Source organism: Micrasema longulum, unplaced genomic scaffold (assembly GCF_059751315.1).
Source record: "Micrasema longulum isolate JH-2025_06_02 unplaced genomic scaffold, ASM5975131v1 h1tg000875l, whole genome shotgun sequence".
Taxonomy (NCBI): Eukaryota; Metazoa; Arthropoda; class Insecta; order Trichoptera; family Brachycentridae; genus Micrasema; species Micrasema longulum.
This window is the reverse complement of record NW_028278067.1, coordinates 53,991-69,854: the sequence shown is the minus strand read 5'-3', so window position 1 is coordinate 69,854 and position 15,864 is coordinate 53,991. Positions and strand designations below refer to the sequence as shown.

Genomic DNA, 15,864 nt, shown 5'->3' with positions numbered 1-15,864 from the left:
TGAGTGTTAACAGTTTCTTTTTTTTATTTACTGCTGTTCCTGCGCATAAATTATTTTTACAGGACCACGACTCGCATGTTTTATACGTTTATGATTCATATCATTAATTGTAGTGCTTTCACACTTATAGATTACGCAGACAGGGTATAGTCTAAGCTAATAGTTTGTAACCTAATTATTAAATAATTATATTTTAAAACGATTCTATTTTTATTATTTGCACTGTGAAATACGTATATAATATTCAGATTCAGGCAATTTAAAAAGTAATTTATATTGTGAATCATGGTCATCATGCCGCACTCGATGGTGCATAGGGTTCTGCATGAGTACACCAAGTGTAGCGTATCTCAAATCATGTGTAACATAAAGGTAAGGTGATTAGTCTTACACTTCAGTTGCCAGTCCAAGGACAGTTAAATATTGCATTGTAAAATCACCTTTCAAACCAATATTTCTTCGACCTTGTTAGAAATCGAACCCGGGACCTCAAGCGCGGTAGGCGAACGCGCTAACCACTACACTACGAAGCGGATCTATTCCTCACTCGGTTTTGTCAAAGAAACAAACTAAAAATACTTTCAATTCAAATTTTGGGATGCTTGAAAAAAAAAACATTAAGTTTAGTGGTTCATAAATAAATATAAAAAGAAAACAAGTTGGCCTTGGCTAAATTGTACGTAAAATATTTATCTTTCGCAGAAGTCCCAAAATTAAATTAAAATATAATATAAATAAAATTATTCCCGAGACTTTAAAAATATGTTTTTTTTACGCTACTAACCCGTTAGTATAATTATTAATTTGATACCATAAACTGGGGATAAATTGATCAGTTTCAACATTAATGTTTAAGTTTATTTACAGTTAACAAAAAAATATTTTGAATTATAATTAGATGATGTTAATATGAAAACAGAAAATCAAATACTTTCCGAGAAAAAAATAAAAACTGCGTGATCAAAGAAATTGTGAAATTTACGATACTTTTATCACCCTTTTTTTACAACTTCAAAACAAATCCCTATTTAGTTTTCCATATAAGTTTTTTTTTAACATTACTTTTACTTGAAATTTTTATAATTTCAACTTTGATCTATGCAAAACTTTTTATTTGCCCAATCAATTCCAGTAACTTTGATTTTGAACCAGGTTCTTTTTTAATACGAAAGAAATATTTGCGTTCTTATAATTCATCCAAATATTTTAATTTCGGGCCACTTTTAACCAGTCTTGAATAACTGTGTTAGAAAATAAGAAGTAGTGATAAATGGGGGACGAACATCAGGCCGCTGCGTTGATCCGGCGCGGTGGTGTCCCCGACATTCCTATGGGACCGCAAACTATTGAAGCTAATAATTTAGGACGATTTTTTCACCCACGAATTTCGTTTTTGATCATATATTTTATAATGTGTTTTTTACCATATATTTTATAAGGTAGATTTTTTTAAAAAATCTTACCTGCTGTTAATTCGAATATATTATTAAGTGTCAATAAAGATTTTTTTGAGGTTAAATATTTGTTTTAATAAAAATGTATATCCTAAAATGTAACCTAACATACATCATAAAGGGTTGAATTCTCGGTCTTGAAAATTCTTATATACATAGCTGTGTGGAAATTCCAAAATGCCACTTTCTAAATTTGAATGTTACAAATGAGACCATCATTACCCTAATAAATGTATGGTTTTTATTGATTTTGATTTTTAGTGATTACTTTACTTGTAAAATACAAAGATAAATATTTTTTCTCGTACATGTTTTTGGTGCAACTTAAATTATAGGTAATTATGCCTAACATAAATCACATTAATACAATATGATTATCGTCATTGTGTAGATTGCACGATAAGATTTATACACCTAATATTTGAAATTTTATTCTCTAATAAAAATAACGATAAAATTATTTTTGCGGTCGATCTTTGGAATTTTTTTTTCTATTAAATAATTCATTTCCAAATATTAGGCCCATGTAGGTGTACGAATCTTATCGTGTAATTGCTAAAATGAAACTATCACTTTCGCAATCGATTGTTTGAAACGTACCTCTTGTAATATTATAAAACAAGTATTATTTCTAGTATATTATTATATGTAGTACATTATTACAGCATATTATTATGGAAAACATAAGTACCATGTTTATAATAATTAATTAAATTATATAAAATGTATACAAAATTGTTCTCTGTTTATGAATCGTTTTGTTTCGTTCTGCATAATTTTACTGATTTTTTAGTCATAAAATATTTTCCACTTACTGTGCTCTGTATTTTATCATTGTTAATTGTTACTAATATTTTTTACTTATTTTTCAGGTATAAAATATTTTCACTTCCTATGCATATTTTATTGCTTTCGTACTTGGTTATTAGACTTACTGTGTTTTATATTTTACCATTGTTTACCCAATTTGCGGAATTTCATTAACGTGTTTTCTTTTTTATTTCAGCTGCTTTTCTTTTGGAGAGTGACATGTTCATGGATGCTCTTACGGCTTCAGCAACTAATAAAAAGGACACCAGAAAACGCAAAAGAAGGACTAGTACGTCTAAAGAAATCACGAATGACGGCTCACCACCCACATCTCCACCCGCAAACAGCGCTCAGCCATCAACGCCCCCCGCCGCTGAATCTTCGAAGCCAACTCCCCCGCGCTTTTACCAAGATACTCTCGACACAGAAGATGAAGAAAAGGATAAACCTGTTGCATCAAAACAGGCAGCTGAAAAAAGCACTAAGGGAGATATTGACGATGACGACTCGGACTCCATGAGAATGAAAAGTCCTTTATTGTCTCCTCCGAGAAATATGTCTGCGAGCGAAGAAGAAAGTCCGAAATTGGAAAATATATTAGATGACATAAAGATGGATGTGACTTTAACTCCTGTTGGATTAAGGGGTGTTCTGTGTGTTAATAAGAAAAAGGGTCCGAAAAAATCATTAAAATGGCGCGAGCATAATTTGGAAGAAATACAGTACTTCGAATTAGACGAAACTGAAAGAGTCAACGTAACAAAAACGTTCTTAGATATGAAACAAATGGAACGCGTACATGAAAGAGAATCTTTCCAAAAAGCGAGAAATTTGTCCACCGATGACGTTATGGAAGAAAGAACGCAGTGGCGTATGTTAATTCTCATTGACGCGCCTATTATCGAATACGGGAAGAATAGCACAGAAAAGGATGTGCAAATGGCTCGTGAAAAATCAGTTTTACAATGTATGTATTTTAATAAATCAATGATCCCTGATACTGCTGCTGAACCTGATAGTGAAACTCATCCTACAACTGATCCAGTCATCATTCCTTTAGATGACGTAAGCGGTAGTAATGACAACGTTAGTGACTATCAAAATACACCTTGGCCAGAACCTAAAACTACACCAGCTGCCAACATAGCTCCAGTAATGAATGTTCCGAGTATGTTTAATTCTCTTCCTCCATTTGGAGCTGGTTTTAACCCTCCCAAAGGAGTTCCAGTATTTCCGCCAGGACCAGGAGTAATGCCCCCAGAATGGCCAATGAACGGCCCTAACATGATGATGCCAGAGGGGATGAATATGCCCCCCGAGATGTTTATGGGACCCGTACCTGGAGCCGTTCCTATGTTCCCCGGTCAAATAGGGGGTGAAATGCCAATGATGGATGGTATAAATGGCCCAATGTTTCCACCAGGATTTCCTGTCCAAATGGGACCCATTGTTCCTAATGGCCCTGGAATGCGGCCTATGGGTCCTCCTGGGCCGGGCGGGCCAGGGGGCTCCTTCAACTTCGGGAATAGAGGAGGCATTCGGCCGAACCACCGCGGACACTGGCGCGGAAAGGGGCCTAACGGATGGAGCGGGCCACCGAGAGGGGGCAGTAACCACAACAGAGGAGGAGGAAACAGACTGTGTACTCATTTTCAAAAAAAGGGATTTTGTCGTCAGGGTGACAAATGCGCTTTCTTACACCCGGGTGTTAATTGCCCCTTTTAACTAGATTCATAGAAGTTTATGTTAATAGATAGGAAACGCCTGTGATAATAGATTATTTCAAATAACGTTTAAATATGAGTGATTAAGAACTGTTTTTACTAATTTTAAGATTTTTTTTATTTTGATACGTAGCATTAATTACTATTTTAAGCATTAAAATTACATTGAAAAATATGATACTGATATTTTATATTATTTCTACCTTTAACCAATAAATTGATAATCTTGATAGAAAAATAGATCTAAAGAATTGCGATAATATAATCTACGGCGTGTATGGCAAACCCAGTCACATACGAATAATCGGTATGAGCAAGAATACATATTGGCATATGAAAAAAAAAAATTTAGAACCAAGCGTTTCAAAACAAAAAAAATATTTGATAAACCGAATGGTTGCTAACTTCTGCAGGGGAGAAAACAGGAGTTCGAGGGGGTATAGGTCGGCCGTTTTCACACATGCCACGCAAATCCATACGACCCGATATTTTACCGTGCTTATCCTGCAAACGCATACAAAATCTGTTACCTTTTCACACGCGTTGTAAAATGAAGACGACCCGGTCTGCCAGACAAAAATCTGCCAAAATCTGTTGGGATGTGCTTAATCGCAAACGATTATTATCAATATTAATAGTTCGAATAACCGAATCAGATTATTCCCGTAATCGACTTTTTATTTATGGATAATACGTTGTTTTTTCAAAATACTTATGAAGTATGAAGAATGAAAGAAAAAATATTAATTAAAAATATATAATACAAATATGCCTATTCTTATAATGCATTATTGTATAAACTAACTTAAAAAAATACATAAAAACTTATGTATTGGACTCGTAGTATTATTATTATTGTGAAAACTATTTTTTGGTCATTTCTCTTTAGAAAAATGTGTGTTTTAAATCAGATATTTTTTCTAATGTTTTTTGTTATTACTATTTAAAAAAAAAAAAAAAAACATATTCCTTCACACAGGTTTTACCAAAGGGACTGTTGAGAAAGGAATGGTGTATTTCTATAAATTAATTTTATAATAAAATAATATTCCGAAAATAATAATAAAAACGCGTAACTCACGGAATCTTCATGTACCTAAGTTTCGCTCAACGAAGTTCGGAAAAAGGTATCTGGAAAGTATTGACCATTCCGAATTATAAATAAATATTAAAACACAAAAGTCGAATAGCAAATCCAAAAGTGTCGCAATTAAAAATATAACTTAGATCTTTTTGATAGTGATAGTTATTAATGTTATTTATATAAATGGTGTAAAGTGTATACTTATATATTTATTTTCATATTTTTATTTTTAATATTTCAATATATTTATATTGAAATATTCGATACTTTGGAGGTATTTTTTGCCTGTCTTATTTCTAATGGTATTTCCTTAAACTGTCCAGCTCGGTGCATCAACGAGTTCTGTGTCTTCGTTTTCTTACTAAATGGCAGCCCTACTTCATTTTTATTTCTAGTTTCATATCCAAGTTCATACTGATTAGAAAAAAACCTTGGTCCCTTTGTTCAAAACTTTTGTTCATTTTGTTTATAAACACAATAGTTTTGTATTTAGCTTTCAATGCACAGGAATTTGGTTCTATGGAATTGAGATTTAGTGTCAAAAAATGATAAATTAATGAAACTAAACTAAAATTATGTTTCTGTATAAAAAACCAAACATGTGTTTTTAAAATTGAATTTCATATTTGAAATTGATTAAGCAGAACTCTAAATTATTGGCAAAAGAGCAAAGATAGATATATTTTTATTTGGCTTAGGTGGCATTGATTTGTTTTACTATTTCATCAGCTAAATAAAAAAAACACTGTTATTTTTCAGTATTCAAATATATTGTTAGCTCTAGAGTGATTTAGACAAGTAAAAAAATAACAAACGTATTAAATACATTTAATGAAATTTTCATAATGTTCCTTTAATTGTAAGAAACATGACTAAATGAATATTTTTATTCACAACGTATTATTATTTAAATTTTGTTCATATGTTTTACTTATAGATATTCGCATATATCTTAAATCTGCTATTTTGTATTCACAAATGAAATGATAAATTAGGAACCGTTAAGTCAATTGCACAGAAAATTAAATGAACTGCGCTGCTAATTAGCGTATTATTGAATAATATATATCGTCTTCATAGCAATCCCATCCCGCCTGACATTTATTTATTTATTTGGTTTACAAACAATGAAAAATAAAATACAGAAACATTGAAAGAAAAAAATACACTACTTATTTTTCGTCAACTACATGTAAACACTAATGAAATACATACGAGTATACTTAAACAAAATGAACAATATAACCCATTATTTTATAATATAAATTAGAAAGGGTATAAAATAAATACTATGCAGTTTTTAGTGCAGTTTTAAGTTTTAATTATTCGGAAAATATTGTTTTTAAATCAATACCAATTTTTTTCAAAAAAATCGGATACAAAATATTCGATTATATCAACAGGTTTTATAATATTCATAAGAACATCTCAGAGAGTTTTTATGAATGTGTTGGTGGAAAAGTGATGTACCGCCATTATTCGTTTCAATTAGCTTCGATAATAATATCGATTTATCGTTTATAAAAACGGATATTTATTTATATTAAAATAAATTTATACATACTTCGGTAAAATTTAAATACATTATCACCAAACCCTTATCAGAACCCAATGGTGCATAGGCCAGTGCATTGTTAATTTGAATGTCTATATTATTTGAATCATTATGTTGACATTATAAAGGAATAATTGCATACAATAAACATTAACTTATGCGAGTGTAAGAGTCCTTGTTTACGCCTGCAAACTTTACTAAGCAGAAAATCAACTATCAACAAAATTACCAAAACAATCAAATTATACAAAAAAAAAAGATAATTAAAAACACTTTTTTTGTAAACCACTTTATGTGTTCACACAACTGATTAGTTTCGGCTACAAAACATTTCCCTCTTTAGGGTTTTTTAACAAGTAAACATACATAATACATATATTCGGTTGTGTAAACAAATGCAGTGGATCACAAAACAATATTTTTTATTCTCAAATCAAAATTGTATATTGCGATGATCCACAATGTTAGATTTACAAACATTAAAAATAATACAATGACATTATATTCATCATCATCAAACCCTTATTCGCACCCAATGGTGCATAAGGTACTGGAGGGGCAAGTAATGATGTACTGCGGGAAAATTCCCGAGAGCGTAACTCCCCGGAGCGGGAGTACATTCCTCCACATACCCAAAACCGTTTTAAAGACTGTGGGTCTTCCTATCGGTTTTACTCATACAAAAATGCAGTATTTTTGTCGATAAATGAGTTTTTCTCTTAAAATTTCCAATTTCGTATATTATTTCCATTGAATTTAACTCTACTACGTTCTCTGCCCCTTTCCCTGTGAGTTTGGAAGATTATATGGAGGTTCTTAGTCGGATATTGTCATTCATCCTTTGTACATACATGCGTATATTGCAATCATAAATGGTAGCAAAACGGTTTTTACTTGTATCACAATAAATTAGAGATGCAAGGCGGTAAAATTACCGCAGTTTTTTACGGGAATTTTACCAGATTTAGGTAAAATACGGTATTTTGCGGACACGGTATGCAAGTAGATAAATTAGTTCTGGGGAATCAAATTTATTATTTACAGTTTTGTAAAGTAGGATCTGATCGAAGATATCTTTTCTGTGTGTTAATGAATCAAGGTTATGAAATTTTAAAGAAGCTAGGTATTTAATTTTGAAAATACAAATGAAATTTGTATGTATATTTATATATATACATGATCCCGTAACTTCGAATCGACATTCGAATATTCGAATTGATACTTAAGAAATGAAATCGTTCCGGAGTTCTCATCCCCTTCTTTTTAATAGTAATAACAACAAAAAACATTAGAAAAAATATCTAATTAAAAAACACTTTTTTCTAAAGAGAAATGACCAAAAAATAGTTTTCACAATAATAATAATATTACGAGTCCAATACATAAGTTTTTATGTATTTTTTTAGTTAGTTTATACAACAATGCATTATAAGGATAGGCATATTTATATTATATATTTTTAATTAATATTTTTTCTTTCATTCTTCATACTTCATAAGTATTTTGAAAAAACAACGCATTATCCATAAATAAAAAGTCGATTACGGGAATAATCTGATTCGGTTATTCGAACTATTAATATTGATAATAATCGTTTGCGATAAAGCACACCCCAACAGATTTTGGCAGATTTTCGTCTGGCAGACTGGGTCGTCTTCATTTTACAACGCGTGTGAAAAGGTAACAGATTTTGTATGCGTTTGCAGAATAAGCACGGTAAAATATCGGGTCGTATGGATTTGCGTGGCATGTGTGAAAACAGCCTATTGATGTTGTGCATTCCGGTTTATTTATAAAACGGCCACCGCCGTAGTAGAAAATGACGAAAATTTTGTGGTGATTTCTTATTAATTTCTGTCTTGATACATTCGTTTAGATCAATGTTTGTACTGGCATGGCTTTGTGTCATAAATTACAATGTTTTTATTCGGCGATCGGTAATGCTAATGAGCATCACTAATTACTAGCCTGCATTTAAAACCTGTGACCGATAAGTTACCGTCATGTCTGTCCACAGATTACAGATTAAGCTAGGGTTGCCTAGGACAGCGGTGCCCGTATTTTAACGGCCGTAGTGAACGGTGATGCGGTAGACAGCCGTCGTAACGTCGACTAGAGAGTGGTTTCCTAGTGAAACGGTGTTAAATGGTGTTGATAACACCGTTTTCCTAGGAAACCACACTCTGTATCTCATAATTGAACATTTTGGGTTTATCTCACCGCTTTAGCCTTGGGCTAGCGATATGTTATGGACAAATCGCTTTGAAGTGATCACTTTTTATCACAGAAGCCTTTTTAAAATATAAATGAGAACTATTAAAAAATTTAATGAAGTAAAGAACCAGGACCAAACTTTCAGGGGCATTCATTGGTTGGGTTCGATCATATGATGTCGAGATGACAAGTCGGTAGAATATACCGAGGAAGATAGAGATAGTACAAAAATTAAGTATACCGTCTTGGTATGTACCGATGAAGATAGCCTTTATAATCACGGCCCTGGACTGATAACTGAAGCGTAAGATTAATCACTTTACCTACATGTAACAGATGATTGAAGTATGCTGAGTGTCCTATGCACAATTGGGAAAGGGGTTTTGTAGTTTGGTGTAGTGTACCGTATAAGTTAAATATAATAATTGAACTATTGCATGTTTCAAGTTTATGAATATGGGTACAGTAATAAGCACAAAATCTAAATAGGGACAATTAATTATCAATACATAATCAATATATATTTATTTAATTTTTTTAAATCGTGAAATAGGGCACACTTCTTATAAAGGAAAAAAAGTACCTAGCATTCCCAAAGCATGGATATAACAGATAGAAGAGTTGAGGAAATGAAGATGTTTAAACATAGGCAGAACGCTTAATGTTGCACAGTTTGTAAAGTGGCCACTTCAAAATTTCTTCATGGGGTCGATTATTTGGGATAGTTGTTGAATGTGCATCTTGAGTGGTTTATGCTATGTATATGTGCCGCATGTAATGTATATGTTTGTGTATGTTTTATATGTGCGTTCATGTGTGTGCGTGGATGGCTCGGAGTGTACATTCGGTACTTTTATTTATTTTTATTTATTACCTCCATGGAAAACGCAAATGTCAAAAATTATTCTTTTCTCACTTAAAATTCGTATTTATTTTTTATTTTTTGTCACATTTAATGTTTATATCTTTTTAATTTTTGAAAACTTAATTGGTCTTTTTATGTTAAAAATTGTTGTTTTTAATACTTATTTTGTATGACTGTATATTTTCTGAATAAAATAAAATAAAATAAAAATAAAAAAATAAAAAAATATTCCAGCAACTTTTGATGAAAACATGTCACGTCAAATTTTCCTTTTCAACCTTCCATCAATCTTAAATCAAGTTTGTCCCAAGTTTCACTGCTATCTGGGTATCGATTTTTACGATAAATTCAAAAATGATCCAAAGTGAGTTGGATCTTTTCTGCATATATACGTCCAATTATGGTCTGTGGTTATCATAATTTGACATAACCTAATATTTATCTGTCAAACAAAGGATGAAAATTGAAATATTTTTGTTTCATATTGATTGTTTAGGTCACGCATGTAAAACAACAATCAGCTGTTATTGTGTTGATAATTCAGATCGGATGAATTTGATATCAATTTTATAATTATAAAGCACACACATAGGCTAGCAGCAGACCCATAAACAAACGTCACATTATTTTATTGTTGAATGATGCATTTTATTATTTAATATATATTTTTATTTGACCAGTTCTGACATTACTACAAAAAAACACAAGCATTTTATTTCAACCATCTGTCTGCCAGATCCCAGCGCCCATTACGTCATTACGAATTAGTTGGCGATAAAAGTAGGTAGTCGAATGAAAGTAATCGGCGTAAAGCTCGCCCATTGGTCTATTTGCATTCAAATGAATTTTACGCACGCCTCTTGGTCTATTTGAATTCGAGTGAATTCATTCGTTTGGAAATTACTAATTCATTCGATATTCGGCGTAAAGCTCGCCCACTGGTCTATTTGTAGTCGAATGAATTAAACGCACGCCTATCGGTCTATTTGCATTCGAGTGAATTCATTAGTTTGGAAATGGCTTACTAATTCATTCGACTACATTACTGCATTCGGGCTTTCATTCGACTGAATTTAGTAATTAAATGTAGTCAACTACATTTAATTGGACTACTTGCATCGCTAGTTTAGCTAGTACCTGTAGCTAGTCTCTGGTCTCTGGTCCTCTGCTCTGGTCTTTGGTCGTCGGTTGACAGTTGTTAGTATTAGCTATTAGCTCTCGGGGTTGTTTTTTCCAACGTAAAATTCTAGTCAGAAACAAACCAATAAGTTGACTAAAATTAAATAGTTCTTCTATATATATATATATGTATATTATTTAGTTATAATGGATAGTGCAACGCGGAGGAACGATATTGAGTCGAAATCAAAAGTTAAAGAGCAAAGAGAGTGGATATTCAAAGTTTTCGCACCAAATATAAATAAATCTGAAGTTATTTGCGTATCAGGCAATTGTAATGCATTGGGTAATTGGTCTCACGATAAAGTTGTCCTATTGAAGAAAGAACACGATTCTTCCTTTTGGTTGGCTACAATAAAAATTCCTCTTAACAAGGAGATCCATTTTCGCTATTGTGTTTGTTTGGTTACTTCTACTCATCGTCAAGTGCTCATACGTCAGTGGGAAACCCACTGTACTCCTCGAAAAATTACGAATAAAAGTATACAACTTTTGCCCATAGAACCAGATCTATTCGGAATGTACGATGGAATTCGAAAAGTAGACAAAGGATGGTTAACAACCGGGTCTATTCTTCAATTAAAGTTCTACAGCGACCCATTTATATTTAATTCAATGTCGCTTAGTTCATGGAGCGTAAAATTGACTCCTTTGAAATCGAAATTTTATTTCTCTTCTCCTTCACCCCATGCGTATATGGAAGGTTTCGTCGATGGTGATCCGGATCCCATAAGTAATGTTGTCATAGAGGTAGCCATACTCGATGATATTCGTTCTGCGTTCAAACCTCAAGACCCCTTTGGTTGCATTGTAAATGCTGAAGACTTTCTGATATTCAATATAACTGTACCTAATGCTCAAGATATATCTTATTTACTAGACTTCTATACACGCGATGCGGCCGATCCTGTCCACTTTGGATTCAGTTACATTCTGCCTAGTGTTTCACTCAACTCGGAAGGATTACATCAACTTCCCATTATGTGTGTCAAAAAGCAGAACTTAATTGGAATGTTAAATATGGAATCTTTAGTTATACGTCCTATGAGTACATCTCTATGTAATATAAAAGAATCTTATTCTAGTCACTGGAGTAAATCTTGGACGGGATTAGATGTCGGCCATCGTGGTTCTGGATCCAGCTTTAAAACAGAGGAGTAAGGATGACAGTCTAATTTTTGTTCTTTTTCCCCTGTATTTGCTGGTTATAGATTTACTGCTGTAATAATTTACAGTCCTATTTATTAGAAATACAATGTCAGAAATCATTACTCGAATAGAATGTTATATTTAAGTACATTATGTTTAATATACTTACACCTTATATAATAAGTTTACATTGTTATAACATATCTAATTAGATGAATAATTTATTCATATTCTTTTAATGATGGCATCAGTCTCATTCATAAACATATCACTAGCATGATATAAGCGCTGCGGTGTTTTATTATATTATGTTTGTGTCAGTATGTTATACTGGCATATGCCCGACAATTAGTTTGAAAGGAATTCAGTATTTAGATTTTCTCTATATTTTAGAATCATAGATGAGAGTAAAAATAACTATACTCGATAACTAACCCTAAACTGTTTTTAGAAGTGCAGCCATCCGGGAAAACACGATAGCGTCTCTCAAACAAGCAGCAGCAAGTGGTGCTGACCTAGTGGAATTCGATGTTCAATTGAGCAAAGATTTTATACCCGTCATATATCATGATTTTCATGTATGTGTTGCTCTTCGGGTTAAAAATCAACTGGAATATCCGGAGGTGCTTGAGATACCCATGATGGACCTAACATTAGAACAATTACAAAAGTTGAAGGTTTATAAATAAATATTTTAAGTACTATTATGTCCTTTTTTGGTAAATTACATTTTTATCAATTTTATTTGGTATATGTGTTATTGTGACACTAAAAACAAACGCGGCCATCTCCACCATTCGTCAAACTGAGTAAATCAACTTTTTTTCTTTGAGCGATTAATATAACCACGGAGTTCCCGTAGTGCTATTCTATAAATGTACTTTGATTAAAAAATACGATTTCGATAGTGAGTTATAGTCACAATTCGTTAAAAAACTCGGAAATTGCATTTAAATTTTGGAATTTTGGCCAGTTTTGAAATAAATCGCATTGGAGATGGACTGTTTTGTTTTGCACTCTATCATTCGTGTCTCTCCAAAAACCAACAGGGATGTGCTAAGATAAAAAGTCACATTATAAAAAATAACATGTATATTAAAATGAATAAAAACAAAATTAGATCTTTAGCAATAATTAAAAGTCCAACACTCTAGAGTGTTGTCTAGACAACTCAACATTAAAAAAAATAGGAAAATACTCGTATAAAAGAACAATAATTTAATTCTGATACATAATAAATTGTATTTTTAAAATGCAATTCAGTACATCATCAACATTATCATTTTTCCATCTACATCCAGTGGTGCATAGAGAACTTAACGACATATAATACATTAAGGCAAAATGACAAATTTAACGCTTCAGCTCTAGTCCAAGGACTACAAAATATTACAAAATAAACCCATTTAATTGATATATTTATCTCAATGTTGCCGGGAATTAAACCCTGTACCTTCATTGCTTTTTAGAGATTTACAGTACACAGAACTATATTATTTATTTTGCTTAGATACTGGGCTTTGCATTTATCCATATTTTTTGGTCTTCTTCTTTCGGTAGTTGATGTTTTGATAAATTGTAGCAGGAAATTGTTTTGCTCAATTTTGTTTGAATACTAATAAAAATATTTGTGAAATTCTAAAATATCGCTTGACTTCAATTGGGTGCACTGAAAAGCATTTTTTTGTGACCACATTTCGGTTTTGTAGGAATCCCGGAGCTGAGTATTTACGAAATATTTTATTATTACTTTTTTATTCAATAATATTGTAATTAATAATTCGATTAAAAATAGTTAAAATTCATATCATGCACGTTTAACAACTTAAAATACAAAACCATTTAATTCAGAGACAAGTAATACACACTTTTGTGTTTTTTAAAAAAAAAGATCCCTAGGTTTGGATAACTTTGGATTGGACAACTGGACAAATGGATTTTAATTGAAACTGTTTTCAAAATTACACTGTATTATTGACCGAATTTCGTAATAAGGGAGTTCAGTGTTTTTTTTATTTATTTCTAATTTAAAAGACTTAAACTAAGCCATTTTTTTTAATGTACCGTATCATAAGTGCTAAGATTTTTTTAAATTACTCTTTTTGTGACGTCTCAAGTTCTCTTCCCCTTATCTTATGACCTTCACCATAAAATCTTTAACTTCACCAACACCAACAGATGAAATAATTGAAGGAATATAGATGTTCAAATATGGGCAGAATGGTGAATGTTACACAGTGTGTAAAGTGGCCACTTAAACTAGCCATTGACATGTCATAAGCCCTGTAGACGCCTAGACTTCCATATGACTAAATTTCCAAATTAGACTTAAGCAAGTCAAACTTTCTCTAAAATATCTATAAAAAGGCCAAGTATTGCTTTATTAAAAAACCAACAAATAAAAATCACTTCTAGCCTACGTTAAGCAGGGAAAACAAAAATTGGAACCCTGTTGTTTTTGGACTCAAAATAGCTTCTTAGACCATTTATTTATTATGGTTCACAAACAATACATATGACCTTGGTATGATAATCACAAATTGTTATTTTTAGATATTGTTCATCAATTATATGTCAACACAGCATGCACAAATAAAGAAAGAAAAAAATTATGATTGATTTTTTTTTAAATTGGCTAGCTTCATTGAATTAAAGTAACGAAGTTATTACAATAAATTATTACTAACAGGTTTTTACAAATTATTTTTATTAAGGCTATTATAGATGATTTGAATATATTTTCATAATAAATACTTTAAAAAACGCCATACTTATTTATCTAAATAAAAGTAAATTAAATGATACCAAAAAATAATTTAGATAGGGACAGCCCTAGCAAGTTTAAGACGCTAACTGTCATAAAACAGTTGAATTTCGAAATCACCTTACAGTTTTTCACTCGTATTTGTACGTTTAATGCTGTAATTAGATATGGTAACCTTTCGTGCTTTATCTGCAGTCATTTTTTCTATATTAGTGGTATTGTTTTCTATTGTTATACACTTAAAAACTTGAAGAGCACACACCGCAAGAACGACAATCTTTTGGGCAATGGAAGACATCTTGATAAATTCCTATGATCTGATTGGCTCGAACGGATATGGACACGTTTAATTTAAAACACTCAATGGACATGGCCGCGTTTAAAAAATAATACGATTTTTAAATTGTTTTTTAGCAAAAATAAAAGAGACTGGGTTGTTTAAACTTAATATTATTATGTAAACCATCGTAAGCATTAATATTAACCAAAAATCTCAAAAATCACGGTGGCTGGAGATGGCCACGTTTGTTTTTTAGCGTCACAATTGTGCCCCATACGGTAATATTTTATGTTTAAATTTTTTATTTTGAAAAAAAAAAAAACCAAGTAATAAATCACTTGGTAACAGTTAGTACTTTCACTCTAGACGAACATCTTCAGAGTGGTAAGTGTACAGATATTAAATTAATATAAAACTAACAGAAATAGCTACATAAAATACACAATCAGTAAAGTTTGGGTTTGGTATATATTTTTGCTAGTTTTTTCTATATAAATTCAAATGCAATTAATGAAGACACTGTTGAAAAAACTAAAAGTCAAATTATCACAAAGTTTTATAATTTAGTTTTTTCATAAATCCTTTTTTAAAAACTATTTAAATTTACATTATCATGAAGTTTCACCACGTATGTATCGATAAAATCAACACAATCATAATATCAAGATGTTCCCAAATAGATAACACTGGGGAACAATTTTTTTAAAAGTTTCTGTTGAGTTTGATTTTTCAAGTCTTTTAAATTAAAATAGGCATGCTGATCCAAAACTTGTTAGTTTTCTTCTA

At 31.6% G+C, this 15,864-nt stretch overlaps 2 protein-coding genes across 11 annotated transcripts in view; both read left to right on the top strand.

Moving 5' to 3' along the window:
- The window catches only part of LOC148278474 (uncharacterized), a 31,029-nt gene extending 26,868 nt beyond the window's left edge, over positions 1–4,161 (top strand). The window contains exon 5 of the mRNA XM_088231351.1: positions 2,461–4,161. Within this exon, the coding sequence (XP_088087477.1) occupies positions 2,461–3,989 (1,529 nt within the window). The 3' untranslated portion in view covers positions 3,990–4,161. The remainder of the gene's footprint in view (positions 1–2,460) is intronic.
- A 6,512-nt stretch (positions 4,162–10,673) lies between these two features.
- The window catches only part of LOC148278473 (glycerophosphocholine phosphodiesterase GPCPD1-like), a 39,929-nt gene continuing 34,738 nt past the window's right edge, over positions 10,674–15,864 (top strand). For 2 of the 10 annotated variants that reach the window (XR_015823197.1, XR_015823196.1), the window contains exons 1-2: positions 10,674–12,042; positions 12,486–12,711. Coding sequence is in view for 8 of the 10 variants with exons in the window: in XM_088231361.1 (XP_088087487.1) it covers positions 11,033–12,042; positions 12,486–12,711 (1,236 nt within the window). In the remaining 2 variants the exon portion in view is untranslated. The remainder of the gene's footprint in view (positions 12,043–12,485; positions 12,712–15,864) is intronic. The other 8 variants (XM_088231361.1, XM_088231360.1, XM_088231358.1 and 5 more) reach the window with 5 other exon arrangements.